General features: G+C 42.1%; 1 protein-coding gene across 1 annotated transcript in view; it reads left to right on the top strand.

Moving 5' to 3' along the window:
- The window catches only part of GNA13 (G protein subunit alpha 13), a 29,921-nt gene extending 15,910 nt beyond the window's left edge, over positions 1–14,011 (top strand). Inside the window, exons 3-4 of the mRNA XM_080560603.1 lie at positions 4,203–4,253; positions 8,992–14,011. Of these exons, the coding sequence (XP_080416729.1) occupies positions 4,203–4,253; positions 8,992–9,564 (624 nt within the window). The 3' untranslated portion in view covers positions 9,565–14,011. The remainder of the gene's footprint in view (positions 1–4,202; positions 4,254–8,991) is intronic.
- The last annotated feature ends 929 nt before the right edge of the window (positions 14,012–14,940 follow it).

The raw sequence follows: 14,940 nt of genomic DNA, 5'->3' as shown, positions 1-14,940 counted from the left end.
TGAAGGGCTGCAGCTGAAATGTATATGCCTGGCTTGAACAAAAAAGGGCATCTTTTACCAGCAAAGTGATCACTTAAAATCCGAGATTCTAATATGGCTTACTTCGATCCTGCACTGAAGGTAGGAGAGCACAGTTACGTGACACTGGAAGATGCTGGAAGCTAGCAGAGGCCAGTTGTTCTTGCCGCACTGGTGCACGTTCAGGAAGATTGCTTTGTCGCAGCGCTTGTTGTTTCAAGTTGCTGTACGTCAACATGTGCACAAGAAACGTGCTCGAGCCCACGTGTGACTCTGCTGCTTGTGTTGGCGTCTTTGGGCCTGTGCTCGGAGCTCAGGGGAAGGAAACGAGCCGCGGACAAGTAAGAGGGGCTCCGTGCCATGGTCCATGTAGCAGAAGGGGTCACTGGTAACCTTCAGCCGCACCTCAGGAGTTTGCAGTTGAGAGCTGCTTGACTATAAAAATGACTTTAAAGGGCTCACCTGCATTTTAAAAAAATAAATTCACCTGTGGCTGATTTAAGACCTTCCTGTAATGTGAGTAGCACCATCTATATGATGTAATGTGTTCTTCTGTGAATGTGTTAATGGCCCTAAATTTAAGGGGCTTTGCTCAAACAGTTGCCGTATGTTGTCCTGTATTTAGCTTGGGTGAGAAGCTGGGTACCGGAGAACAGTTGGTCCCTACCTCATGTTTATATCAGGTATCAAATCAGCATGCATTGGTTTTGGTTTTTTTTCCTCCACTCCTGACTCTCACAGGAACTTTCTAGTATCTTTTTTTGACCACTAAAATAAAATCAAAGATGCATTATTTCTGGCTTATGACTTGTTTTTAAATTGGAGTTTGGTGCTTTGTGCTCGCGGAATGTGGGTTTAAAGACAACAGGACATACTGGAAAACCTGACTTATTCAGTGGAGAGAGACCCTGCGGTTCTCAAGCTCCTGTTGGTTTTGTCCTTGGGTGGCTCCTCTGTCTCTCAGCTGGGAACGCTGGAGCACCGAGCTGCTGCTGCGGCAGCCACGTTGCAGGGGTAGGACGTGGTCAGCCGCATGGGAGCTACTGGGGCAGAGCGGGGAAACCCAGTTGCTTTTTTTTTTGAGTCCTCTCAGGTAAAGCAGATAGTTTACAGTTTGTCTGAAGGGAAATTCTAGAATGTGGCAGGTGGACGTTGAAGCCAACTGTCTAAATATAGCTGATGTCATCAATTCACTGTGCGAGATCTCGTTCTCTATCTAGTATCAGGACGGTCTAACACCGAAACTGTCTTTGGACCTGCTGTCATACGAGATTGCAAACGGATCATCATCTTACTCAGCTCTAATTGCTGGTAGTAAATCTTTGCTTGGTTTTGTCTTTTTTTTTTTTCTTTCTGTGGGTTTCTCTTAATCATTACATAAAACATACAGCTCTACAACCTTTGCAAAACTATCTAAAGCCTTGCCTGGTTGCTTTGTAGTGCTGCCTTTTTAAAGCTTATTTAAGATGTGTCAAAACCCTTCAGTTCGGCAGTAGGGCTCTCTGATAACAATCTGTTAATCGTGGCAGTTTGCTGTTCAGGAGTGTCAGTAGTTAGCAGTGCTTGGCCTGCGATGTGAAAATGTCCCGGTCAGAAAGAAAATTACCTCAAGCCAAGACCCTGGCTTGCAGCTGTATGACATGGGGAGTGTCTGGAGTACGAGAGTAGAACAGAGGATAAATTTGAAGCTGTTTTGAGTTCCTGATCAGATACAAATTGATAAAAGCCAATGACTGAATGACTTTTATCCTTAAGGATAATACAGTTCAAGTGAGCTGCTGATGTGGAGGAGGGAAGCTGGTCTGTTGCTGCTTCTTTAACTTCACTATGCTGCAGGTGATGGCTTTTATAGCTCAGTCTCCTGAGTTTCACACTGGTCACCTTGATAGTTATCTGCTGTTGACTTTGACCCATGACAGCCTAAGAACTGGAGCAGTCTTATCAGCGTGCTTTCTCCCCGGTTACTTTACTGATGGTGGATGTGTGGCTCTAGAGCATTACCGTTGCTACAGGGCAGTGTATTTTGTGTTTGTGTTTTCCAGAAATCCCTTCTTTTGGGAAGCTGCTTCTGCTGTTGCTTTGTGACATTTCCAGGCAGTGGCTTGCTTGCATGCTCGCTCCATAGCAGTAGCAGTAAGCCCCAGGATTCAAAGGAGAGGTAGCAAGTTGTGCATTCCAGCACTGCGGAGTTAATGCTTCTTCAGGGAGTAAGCATTGCCATAAGTAGTATGCAAAAAGAGCTAAGATTAAAATATATGTATGCACACACACGTGGCCCTACAGCCTCTGAGGGCCAGGTATTCTAGAATGAATGCCTCCACTTAATGAGTCTGAAATCTGGCCAATTTGTACATAATCGTGTGGGGGCAGAGGGTTCTCAGCTCCGACTAGAACCTTAACAAGAAATTAAATCTGTCCTTAACTTTTATTTTGCCTTAACATTCAGCTGAAGACAGTGGTTTTAGTACTTGGAAGGCCTGAATTCTGATCCTGTTATGCCTGCTAAGGAAGCTTGAAGCAAAAGTACTCCTGATAGATTTGTGCATCAAGATTGTGTGTTTTTGTTGTCTGTGAAATAGGAAAGTGCTTCCACATACGCTTCCTTACAGGACTGAGACCAGAACAGATTTCCGAAGTGCTGGAAAAGCTGTAGGTATAAATTACTCAGTGCAGTCATGGCAAGCGGTTGCTGCTGTGCCCCAGCAGTCTGGTCTGTGTTACCGCTGCAGTTTCTCACCGTAGAGAGAATTGGTAATGTAAGTCAAAATGGAAAGCAGAATAAAGTAATAGATCGCTGTTGGACTCTGTTCCTGCAGGTGTGTCGAGCACAAGGCACATTTCAGCCGGAGTTTCAGTCTTGCCTAGATAAGAGTTGATGTTCAGAGGGCACGGTAAAGGTGCAGTATCTACCTGCACGAAGTGACTTTTTAAGCACCTGCAAACCTCGCAAAGGTGCCTGGCTCGGGTGTGTGCCACAACCCTTTTTGTACTGTTGCTTTACTGGCACTGCTTTACCTGGCACTGTTGCTTAGATGACAGGCTTATACTGAGATTTGATAGTCTTCCTAGATAAATCTGTAGAGTTTGAAGTGAAGGGGAAATCATTACTGAGGTGTAACTGCTGTCCTAATTCACTTGTCTGGCTTGGGTGTAGCTGCCCCAGTGTTGGGTACTTGATGGGTTTGTCATCAGTGGAATACAGTCAGAATTCCTGCTCTCCATCCACAGAGTGCAAGTACAGATGGTTTCCTTTGAGTATTAATAACAACTAAGTGACGTTACAGCTTGGTTATCAAGAGCTTTCAAAAGGAAGCGTGTTTCTGCTTCTGTCATGAAGCTGAGAATCCTAAGAAGGTGGTACTTTTCTTTGCAATAAACTTAATCAGTATATCTTGCCTGTTGCAATTGAACTCAGGTCCAGCAGTATCCCTAAAAGGGTTCTTCCTTAATGTCAGCACCCTAACAGAGGCCTGGAGAGCTGACTGCAGTTAGGGTTACAAAAACAAGCGTTAGTTCTGCGTTACTGGAGGCATTAAGAACTGGCCTTACTACTCGCAAGGTCAATGATGGCTTGATTTGGAAGGTAGGCTGTATAGTAGGTTTGTTAACAAGTGGTATTGCAGCATGGAGGGAGCTCTGTTTGCTAATCCCGAGTAAGGGGTTCTTGTCCAACTTGACCTTTGACATGAAAGTTCAGTAAAATGCTTCAACTGTTGTGGTTTCTCTTCTGCTCGTCGGTTGTTGTGTGCAGGGGGAGTACCTGTACGAATGGGACCTGAAGGCAATGCAGTTATAAATTAACTTATCTCCCATGGTTAATCCTCGTCTCTGAATGCCTGTGTGTGCAGACTCTTCAAAGGGCTAGAGGAGTTGAATGCGTCTTTTCATAATGAAGGTGTGGTTGCATCTTTGGTAGCCCCTATGAATAACACAGTAGGATTTACCTAGCAATTCTAAACTTGGAAAGAATTTAACTACCATAAATGTGGCTGCCTGTGCTTTTAAAGCTTAAATATTAACTGGCCTAAAATAACTTCCATTGTGCACTTAGGATTGCTGCTTAAAAAAAAAAACATTTAAAGCTTCCAACAGTTTAGATTCAGGTGAATTAACTGGACTTCAGAATATAAACCACTGGAATCAAGTGTGCTGCTTACTAACTAACTTTTCGCTTTGTTTTCTAGGGGGAATCTGTAAAATACTTTTTGGACAACTTGGATAAACTTGGAGAACAAGTAAGTTTGTGTTTTTTTTCCATTTGTGAGCTTTAAGTGGCCCTTAATCTCTGGATTTTAAGTAGATGAAATGTAATTTTGTGTCTGCTCCAATAACTTTAGTTAACTTTGCCTGTCCCATTATCTCAGCAGATCATCACTGATGTGTCAAAAACACAGGGCGTTGTGAGGGCCAAGTGTCTTTGGCAATACAACTTCTGTGGAAATTGAACAAAAAGCAAGTTACAAATGTTTGTCTAGTCAGAGGATTGTTAAAGTGGCATTTCAGCATTAATTGATATCCAAAAATGTTTATTTTTGAATACCCACTTAGAAACACGAAGCTAAATCAGCGTACAAATCAGGGGTACCTTTCTGTAGTTAGTGAACAAACTTAGTACGGAGTAGAATGTGTTTTCTCTAGGGAAAAAGCCGAAACTTCTATAGAATACTTTTAGATAAAATGCTGGTTACTGCTTCAATGATGAAGCTGTATGCCAATAGTCATTAGTCTTGTATTGCAGAAACAGCATGTGAAAAATTGCTTTTAAAAGGGGATGCCAGCTTGCACGCCATGGGGAGGTAGTTTCTCCATGGCCGTTTCCAGCTGATGGGTAACAAATGATGAAGGAATCCAAACCACTTCAAATAAATAAAATTAAGCATGATGTAACAGGATTCTTCTTTTTCTCTTTAGCAGATGGATAAATTTTGAGCCAGACAGTTCAAAGCAGAAAACCAGTATTTTTTCTAAATAGAGCACTGTTGATCATCTGGTTGAATGCGTGCTCTTCCCAGGTGTCTTGCCTGAACTCCAGCGCTCACTCCTTGAATTTTTATTGGTCTTGAGTTACGAGAGAATACAAAAACTGCATTCACTTTAACAAACTACTAAACTTACTGTTAATGGTGGGTTTCTCCTAGTCTCTGAATACAATGCCACTCTAATTTCAAAAAAAAAAAAAATCCCCCCACATATTTGTGCACGCTTGGGTGTGGATTTTTGCAGCTTCTCATTCAGAGAAGAAACCTGTATTAGAAACCTTGATCTAATCTTTGATTAAAGCATAAAACTAAAAGTCAGTAGTTCAAAGGAAAAAAAAAATCTCTGTAGGTATGTGCGCGCACACAAACTGTAGCTCTGATACTGTTGTGGGAGTGCTGAGCACTGAATTACAGCATTTCCAATTTAAACTTAGACCAAATGCTACTGAGACACAAAGGATTCTTTAAGATCTGATTCAGAAAATGTTAGGTCTTTGTGGAAAAAAACGCTAGCTAAGTTTTGTTACTGAAAGATTTGATAGGTTCTTCTGGTTTGTTCTTATCTATATGCAAGATTTGTCTAATGATTGTTTCTTCAAACTGTATTAATGCAAGTATTTTACTGTTCTTATCTGATAATCTGATACAACTAGGCTGGCCTGCAACTAAATTGCTTATAAACAGATAGACCTCCGATTCGTGTGCCTCTTGCCAAAAAGGAGCTCCTGTGCCTCATGCCAAAAAGGGAGCTGCTGATAAGAGCACATAGGGAAAAGAACTTACTGTTCAGATTTAATCAGCTCAGCAAAGTAAGAGTGCCTAGGATCGGCTGGATTCCTTGCAACTCCTTGTTACTTCCACTGCCAGGGCAGACTATATGTATTCCGAGTATCTCATAACAAGACATCGGTTTCCATGGTGTGGCTGGATCTTATTCATACCTTAAATGCCAATTTTAACTAGGCAAACAGTGATGTGATAGCTGAAATAGCTACCCGATAACCGAAAGTTTTCCTTTTGAAGACGGCAAACCATAGTGAATTTGAGGAGGACAACAATTCAGGAAGAAAGCGAAAGGTAGAAAAGAAGCTGAAGTCACTTTTAGGAGTCAGTGTCAGTCTGAATCCTTGGGAAGAGCTGATGCTTGCGGGCAAATTGAGCTGCACAGAAAGGAGGAAAAAAGGTGACAAAACAGTCAGCATAGAAGAGTGGGAAAAGTATAGAAAAGTAGTGGATTGAGATGCTTGCAGGACAAGTACAAATTGACATTGGAGAGACACTGAAAGGACATGGAAAATAATACTAGGTGCTGGCCCGGGACGTACCTAGTGCTGCAGGCTTTGGACACAGAGCATGGGACCAACAGTGAGCAAAGGGCTGTATCAGAACTGCTATAGGAGCAAGCTGCTAGTATCCAAAGGATCTCTGCACCAGGGAGAAAAGAACAGGATCATCACTCAAAAAGAGCATTAAAATCCTTGGAGATCTCTATTGGAGCTGTTGTTTTTAGCCTCCGGTAGCCAAATGATGTCTCTATACCAAGCACTTGACTTCCAGTGCACTCATTTGCAGGCTGTTACATCAGAGTAGCCAATTATCGAGGATAAACCATGGTAGGTTTTCTTCTGTGCATGTAGAAGTTGAAAGCACTTGAAAATGTTTTAGTTGTGGTTGCAAGTGTAGAAGGAATTTTAAATGAATAATGATACTCAAGAGGGAATTTGTCAGGAATTCTGGGATGAGCTTCTTTTCTTGAAAGCTTTACTGAATAAATGGTCAGGGCTAGCTCCCAGAAGAGTCTGCTTTGTCCTCGTTTCAATATTGAAGGCTATGTATGTGGCTCTTCTTATTCATTGATTTTATTCGTTCCTTTACTGTAAGGATAGCAGTCACTCCTGAACTTTCCTAAGGCTTTCCGGTTTTATTCTGAGAACTTGTGACTGACTTCCTGAATAAAACATACACATGTTGGAAAGATGGAAATAAGCGTTGAACCTGCGACATTCTCTTCCGAAAGTGTTTGCAGTCAGCTTTACTCAAGATGTCTTTACAAGCACTCGGTGCCATTTGGTAGGCATTGCTCTGTTCAGAGTTGCAGAGGGGTTGAGGATGGAAGGGACCTCTGGAGGTCATCTAGTCCAGCCCCCTGCCGAGCAGGGTCACTTAGAGCATGTTGCAGAGGATATTCCTCTGGTAACCCACAGGATTCCTCTTGTTGTCCTCCCTCCCTAACAGTTTTTGGTAGAAAAGGCCCCAAATAAACCTAACAAATAAATATCAAAAATCTCATTACCCTTTACATTTGCTTCTTTTTCGTCAGAAGGGGATGGAAGCATGTCTGGTGCTCAGTTTGAGGAGAAGTTGGTGCTGCTTTACAGTCGAACTGTCCTATGGATTTGGGTGGTGCAGGCTTGAGATGTGTAGTAGTACAGTAAAAAGTGCAGGGTGGGGAGCCTGTGCTTCGGAGAACTGCTTTGTGATTGCAAGCCGTGATAAAAATACAGGCCCTAGGCCTGGGCAGCTCCAAATAAAGAGACTCAGGAGTTCAAACAAAACAGTCTAGCTAGTTTCACTTTTGAGCTTACATAGTAAAGGAACTTGATCCTTGAATTTTTGGAGCATTGCGCTTCCCTTATGATTTTTAAGTTGCTTTCTTAAGGCTGTGGATCAAAATTTTCCAGCTCCCTTAAATTTGGAATACCAGCATTTGAATTACTGTGTAGTTTGCCTGCTACCCCCAGCTCACAGGTTAGTAGTTGATTCAGACTTTGTGGGCTATTGTCTTACACATCTTTATAAAAGCTTCGTGCTTGGCCTTACTTTGACACTGCCAGTTACCGTAGATCATTCACAAAGAAGAGACTAAAGTTCTGGCTCTGAAACCCAAACCACTCTCTCGGAAGTTGAGAAATGCTGGAAAAATGTAAGGAAGAGCTTCAGTAAGAAGGGAACAAGAAAGCTGTAGGCTTCGGTGTCAACTGGCTGTCTGTTATTGGTGGACTTTTTAAATAGCACAAGACTTGGGCCATATGGAAAAATGTAATTCTTAGAATGAAGAAATCCCCAGTATGAGTCTTGATTTTTTCATGCCATCAAAAGCTGACTAATAAGAATTCCTCTTTTTGTAAGCATCTGCTGACAGTGATCGTGTAAAAACTGCAGGAACTCGTATGGCCCCTGTTTAATTCTGGGGGAAAAGGCAGGCTGGAGGGAGAGCAGTGTCTGGTGCCTCCTAGACTGTACTGCTGCAAAAAGCCTGCCACCCTCCACTGCCTGTTGCTCCCTGTTCTACTAATTGCACAGGATGTTTTAGACAAAATCAGGCTGTGGGAGCTCAGGTAGGGTACAGCTAATTAATAGAAGCACCTTTTTTTGGACAGCTGGATCCAAAAAATCCATGGTACAAACATAGCAAGTTGCTTTGGTTTGGCTTTTCTGGCATAGTTAATTGATTGCCTTAACGATTACTTACTGGAACAGCTTCTTTTTTTTCTAGAGGCAGCTGTGCAGTATGCAGGAGAACATGGGGCGAATCGAGTGCCCACAGTTAGAATAGGGTACCGCCACGGGTATTGGTTTGAGAAACCTGTTTGACACCCCGTTTGCTGCATTCTGGTGTTGGTGCCAAGCTTGTGCCCCTGCTTTGTGGCAAGAAGATGAACGAAGCAGAAAGAATCCAGAATGAGGGAAACTGGCACGAGGAGCTGCTGGTACAGCTTTCAGGGCTGTTTATGGATGCTTGTCATGTGGCGAATGGAAAGCTTCAGTTCTCCGCGAGTAGTAAATGTTTGGATTTAACATTGGGTGTGTTTCCTGCTTTTGACTCTAGATCTTTACAAAATGCTTCAGTGTTGGAATATAAATATACATACGTGTGTATGTTTGTGCAAAAGCTCGTGCTGTTCCCCTGCAAGCTTTCTCTTGATTGCAGGTCAGCTGCGATCATCATGCCTGTGACTTGTATCCTAATCATCAAACTCCTTTATTTTTTTAGGACTATCTTCCCTCACAGCAAGACATACTGCTGGCACGAAGACCCACAAAAGGGATTCATGAGTACGACTTTGAAATAAAAAATGTTCCTTTCAAAATGGTTGATGTAGGTGGCCAAAGGTCAGAACGGAAACGGTGGTTCGAATGCTTCGACAGCGTCACATCGATACTCTTCCTTGTTTCCTCAAGTGAGTTTGACCAAGTGCTTATGGAGGATCGGCAAACGAATCGCCTTACGGAGTCCCTGAACATTTTTGAAACAATAGTCAATAACCGGGTTTTCAGCAACGTCTCCATCATTCTCTTCTTAAATAAAACGGACTTGCTTGAGGAAAAAGTACAAAAAGTGAGCATCAAAGACTATTTTCCAGAATTTGAAGGGGATCCCCACTGCTTAACAGATGTCCAAAAATTCCTGGTGGATTGTTTTCGTACCAAACGCCGGGACCAGCAGCAGAAGCCCCTCTACCACCACTTCACCACTGCTATTAACACAGAAAACATCCGGCTAGTTTTCCGCGATGTCAAGGATACCATCCTTCATGACAACCTCAAGCAGCTTATGCTACAGTGATGTGCAAAAAGACATTTTTATTTGAGTAACTATTGTGTGTTTTTTTTAACTAGGAGTTTACAGCAGGAATAGAGAAATTCAGATCCTGTCAGACTTCTTGATACGTGGCTAAAAGCTGCTGCTGAACACATTATTGCCAATTTCTGCAGTAATTCAGGCTTAATCTCTACCAGTGTAGCTTCAAGTTGACTCAAGTTGTAATTTTATAGCAGACCTATGTCTAAGTTACCTGTAAAGTGATTAAATTTGACCTTTTGAGAAGAACATGTATATTATCCTAGAAAATTCATTCCACCTTTAGAATTCCAAGCCCAAACTTGAGTGAAATCGTTGCAATTGTTAAGCTTTGGCAGTAATTTTTTGGGGGGGAGAACTTCTCACATCTAACTTCATAATGAAGACTGTGATACCGTAGCTGACTTAGGATTTCTCAGGTCTGTTGTTGGCTAGAAAACCCATAAATCCCTTGCTGGAATCGTGTATTTGAAGCTAGAATTCCTGGGTGTAACGTACTTCCTACTTAAGTATAAATCTTTGCATGGGGTTTGACTAGGATACGCTTTAAAAATACCTAGGTTGGGAACTAAAGACATCTGGCAGGAAGTACCAGTGCAGGCAGCAGTCCAGAGACAAGGGATCAGCGAATGGCACAGCACACTGCTTCACTCCTTTGCATCGTAAGTACTCGACGTCTTAGAGCCGTGGCGAAGCACAGAGCACTATGAGATGGTCCTCTTGAAACTTGGATGTGGGAAGGGGGAGCAAGCTAAATTCGTATTTCTTATCTTCACGAACCAGATGTTACATGTAGGTACCTTACCTTTCTTGAAGCGCTTTAACATATCACTGGTTTATCTTAGTGTGCCTCCTCTGAGTCGGTAAGCATTTGGTGATGGATAGAAGTACTTGCAGACCTAAGTGCCTCCTTGTGTTCTGTCCTCCTGCAGCAGTTTCAGTGGCCTTATGAGCATGTGTGTTCCCAGCAGAGGCCTTGTGTAGCTGACACCGTGAAGATGAATGTTTTTTTAAAGGGGAAAAAAACCAACATGTCACAGCAGAATGTGCTTCAGCTGATGAGGTTCTTTCGGAGACTTCCCAATTGGGTCTACCAGTCCTAAGTGTACTTGAGCCAAATACGTTGCACAGCATGTTTCCGAGTGCTGGCTGTGACTAATGATACTTTACCAAAAGTTCCATTGCTTTTTTTTTTTGGGGGGGGGGGGGGGGGGGGGGATACCGTTGCCATGTGATTACAAAATAATAAGAAAATGCTTCTTGCCCAGAAATCCTCATACACCATGCAGCGTGCAACTGAGTGAGCTTGCCAAGGTGCCAACACGTGTCTTTAAAAAGTAGTGCCGCTACCACGTCCCCCCCAGGCTGCAGTTTTAGCCTGTTCAGCTTGCCACTTTGCCCCGTGGAACCGGCAAATTCCTGTGGATTGTGATGCTGGCCGATGTTTCCTTCAAGGAGTTTTTATTAACACACCACGTGGGTGGCGAGAGGAGTGACATGATATTCTCACTGCTTGGAGCTGCGTCCCTGCAGGTGTGATCGTGTTAGGACATAGGAAAACTGCCCGTCTTCTGAACTTAGCCTTTACTTACTGTGACTGTAAGTTGTGTTAACATCTCTGGACCTCGTTCTCCTGCCCGTAGAAGGGGAATCGTGTGTTTTTATTTAGTTAAGTGCTTTGAAAGACCTCTATTTTTTTATATCATCCAAGGAGTAGTCATAGATTAGTCTGCAGTGTCTGCGGCACTATTTTGGGAGGAAAGAGTTCTGAAAGGAGCTTTGGAGAAGTCAGTGCGTAATCCTCTCAAGGAAGTCAGTGCAGCACTGATGTCAAGAGGATTAATACAATCTTTAGATGGGGATATTTAATGGAGATTTTGCCTCCTTAGTAGGCATGGCTATGATTACTTCTGGTTTTGTCTTCAGTTTATGCGAGAGCAATTCAAGAAGGATGAACTAAAGAGCTTTAAATACCCTCAGCCCTTTTGAAGGATTGGGCAACATGCACAGGGTCCAAAAGTTCTCGGTTCTCCTCCCTGGGGAAGGATTACAGGTTGATCTGGCTGAGCTGTAAGTGCTGTGTGAGCAGGCAACAAACCTCTGTCTAGTAGTCTCCAAGTATGTAACAAAGTCCATTGTTTGCAAGCAGAAGTTGAACAAACCCACACCCTTGGAGTGAGGGCAATTAACCATTGGAACAAATCAACAGGAGGAGTAAGAGACTTTTTTTTTTTTTCCATTGCTGGCAGTTGTTTGAAAAAGTTTCTTTTGAAAAGAGACTTAAGTCTGCTCTAATTAAAATAATTAATTTGGAGAGGGTCTGTAGTACGTGTTTTGCAGGATGTCAGACTAGATGATTAACGAAAAGACTGGATATTGGATGATGATGAATATTACCAGGAATCTGTCTAAAATCTGTTTATGTGAAGTGTTGATGAATTTTTGTCTAGGGACCTGTTAATTTACTTAAAGATCCTCAAAACTGATGTCAGTCGAAGGATGTAGTCAGTATCACCAAGGCACTGGACACTTCTGATATTAGCTAAAGTAGGAAAAATACTCAGCAGGCTTCTCCCTGAACCAACACCAAAAAAATAAACCCAACCCCACCCTGTTTTTAATCCTTTCAGATCATTTTCCCTGTGAACACCGGGGCCTACGAGATAGCGAGGTGAACCCCACGACGTTGGGTAACTTCTGACAAAGTCGGCCCTGGGAGATAAGCACTATGTGAATCTCAGGCAGAAATGAATTATTTTAATGAAATTACTGAATCAAATCACTTGCATTTCCCACTCCCACTTCTTTCAAGGGAGTGAGGCAACTAACCTTGATGTCACTGTTTACATGGTTCCTATGTTAACATGCTGGGTAAACAAAGTGAATCAACGTTGGGCTTCTCCATCCCCAAACTCGCTATTCATTAGCTACCTGAAAAGAAGCACATCATGTACTGTTGTCTTTCTTTTTGATTTTATTCTAAATATAACTTCTTTATAGCAGGATTTAATTTTGGTACAAGAGCTGAAGGGCTGATGTTGTTGAGCAGACTGATTTTATTTTTATTAAGCTTGAGGCAAGCGAACAAGTCACACGCGGCTAGTAAGGGTCACGCGTGTTAGCGGCAGCCAGCCTGCGGTACAAAGGCAGGAGATGGTTCCAGTGAAGGTGGGAAAGCAAGTTTCACAAAACTTTTAGTTCTCTATGGTGCAGCAAGCCCTGTTAAAGAGATGCCTGATCGGTGACCATATGGAGATATACCACTGTCTTGTACAGTCCTCCTGTACGTGAAGGTGAAATTGGTGTTTTAGGGGCTGTTCCCGGCTGCGGTGCGTTCAACTGCGTTGTCTGATACCTTAAAACTGTGGCTGTTCATCAGGGCTTTAAAAATTTTTTACTTTATGTGTTGTATGTGGGAGCATAAGCCATCAGCTTGTGTAAAACTTAAAGCTTTCTTTTAGAATACCCACTGATAAAAAAAAAAAAAGACAATAAAAGGTGGGTTCATTGATCTCATTGGCTGTATATTGGACTCGTTTGTCTAGTAAGTGGCTTTAAATTTTGCCCATCAGAATTATCCTCGCAAATTGTTCAGATGAGGTGAGTGTTTCAAGCTTCGTGACGCTTGGCTAATAATAGTATTTATGATCGGTTTCGGACAGCTTATCAAACTGCTTCTGCTCATCGTGTTTAGAAGGAAGTCACTGCTTAAAGACTGAGAACTACACGTGTTTGATGTGGCCATTGCCATCAGGAGACTCCTCTAGCTGTTCCTCTTTAAGGTTGATTGCAAAGTGTTCATTTTCCGACAGTAACGTTCCCTGCTTCAGATCAGAAGCTTCATGCCATACCGAATTGTCCACAAGTTAACTTTACAGGTCTTGTCTGTTTGAATGGTACCATTAATTAACATAGTTGTTTTTTAATTACACAGCATTGCAATACAGTGCCATTTTGCAATTTCTTTGCATTGTACTTGAAAATGAATTGCAGACTATTTAAAACCGCTTTCCTGCGCTTTCAGTAGCAGTGAGAGCTTACCTTACGTGAAGCCTTTATGTAAAAATATATTTTGTAACAACCTCATAGATCTTTAACAAAACCAAGATTTGTATTAGCTTTGTATAAATGTTTGTGGCTTACACTTTTATATGTTTAACTTTTTATAAACTTTCCAGGGACTACTTTTTATTGTAAATTTTTTTTCTCCTTGCTTTAGTTTTAAGATTGGCAATAAGTTATTTCTAAGGGATGTCTTAGAAGAAAAAGCATCGCTTCCTTTTTATAAAACGGTTAAATCAATTAGTTTAAAACCTCTTCCATTTGCTTGTACATTGCTCTGTACATACTCTTCCAAAATGTTGCCTTTCAGCTATTAATATTTGCCTTGTGTACAAAAATTACTGACAATGAATAAACATATACAGCCTCATATTGGTATGACGGAATCATTTTTCAGATTTGTACTTAAAGTGTGGAGGCAGTCAACTGACTTCTGTTACGTTTCTGCCGCACCTTGTGTTTCAAACAAAATAAGTACCGATGGAGGTCTCTGGTCCCCAGCAAGCTCTCTGCTAAAAGGGCTCGTGCAGATTCCTGCGTTCGGCCTGGTTGCTTTCTCTGCAGTGAACTTGCTGAAGTTGCATTTGGCAACCAGTTTGGTACTCAATATTTAAAATATTGATGACGCTTGTGTGTGCCGGTGTGGGTGGCAAGCCTCTGTATAAATTATGTATCTCAGTATTGCAGAGTTAGACTTTTCTTTAATTATTTTTAGCTGCTTTCTGAATAAGCCAGCCTCGGCCTCCTCCAGAAACGGATCACTGGCTGTTCAGCAGCAAAACATTGATTTCTCCTTGTCAGCCTTCATAGGCCTGAGATTTGTGTGGCATGCTGTGAACAGGAAATCTCTGAAAATGCTCAGAGCAAGTAATGCGGGTTTATATGGTTAGTTCTTCATATGAATATTTGTCTTGATAATGGTAATACATAAACTGTAAAAATTCTTGGACCTGTGTGAATCTTCTGTGGATTAATAGGAACCTGCATTATCTCCCCTACCCTCTGCACTGTGAAGAGCAGAATTAATTTATGGCAAGGAGACACCTCAGCTCTCTGAAATTGTGAGTGAAAAAAAACATGAAATATGACTGGAAACTTTACCCTGCTTTGCAATGCAGTTTTGATTCTGGGTCTTGCCGGTTCCTAGAGCAGTTGTTTCTGAAGAACTCCAGCCTTATCACTCGATCACTTTCCTGCACCAAAGTCATTTTAGCAAATGAACGGCATTAGTGGTGTTGCTCTGACTTTGACAATCAGTCTAGGTTTTCTTGAAAGCTGGTTTTCTTACCTTATTTCCTG

The sequence above is a fragment of the Anser brachyrhynchus genome (genome assembly GCF_964034855.1).
Source record: "Anser brachyrhynchus genome assembly, chromosome: 18".
Classification (NCBI taxonomy): Eukaryota; Metazoa; Chordata; class Aves; order Anseriformes; family Anatidae; genus Anser; species Anser brachyrhynchus.
The sequence above is the reverse complement of the archived record's forward strand: the minus strand, read 5'-3'. Positions and strand labels throughout refer to the sequence as shown.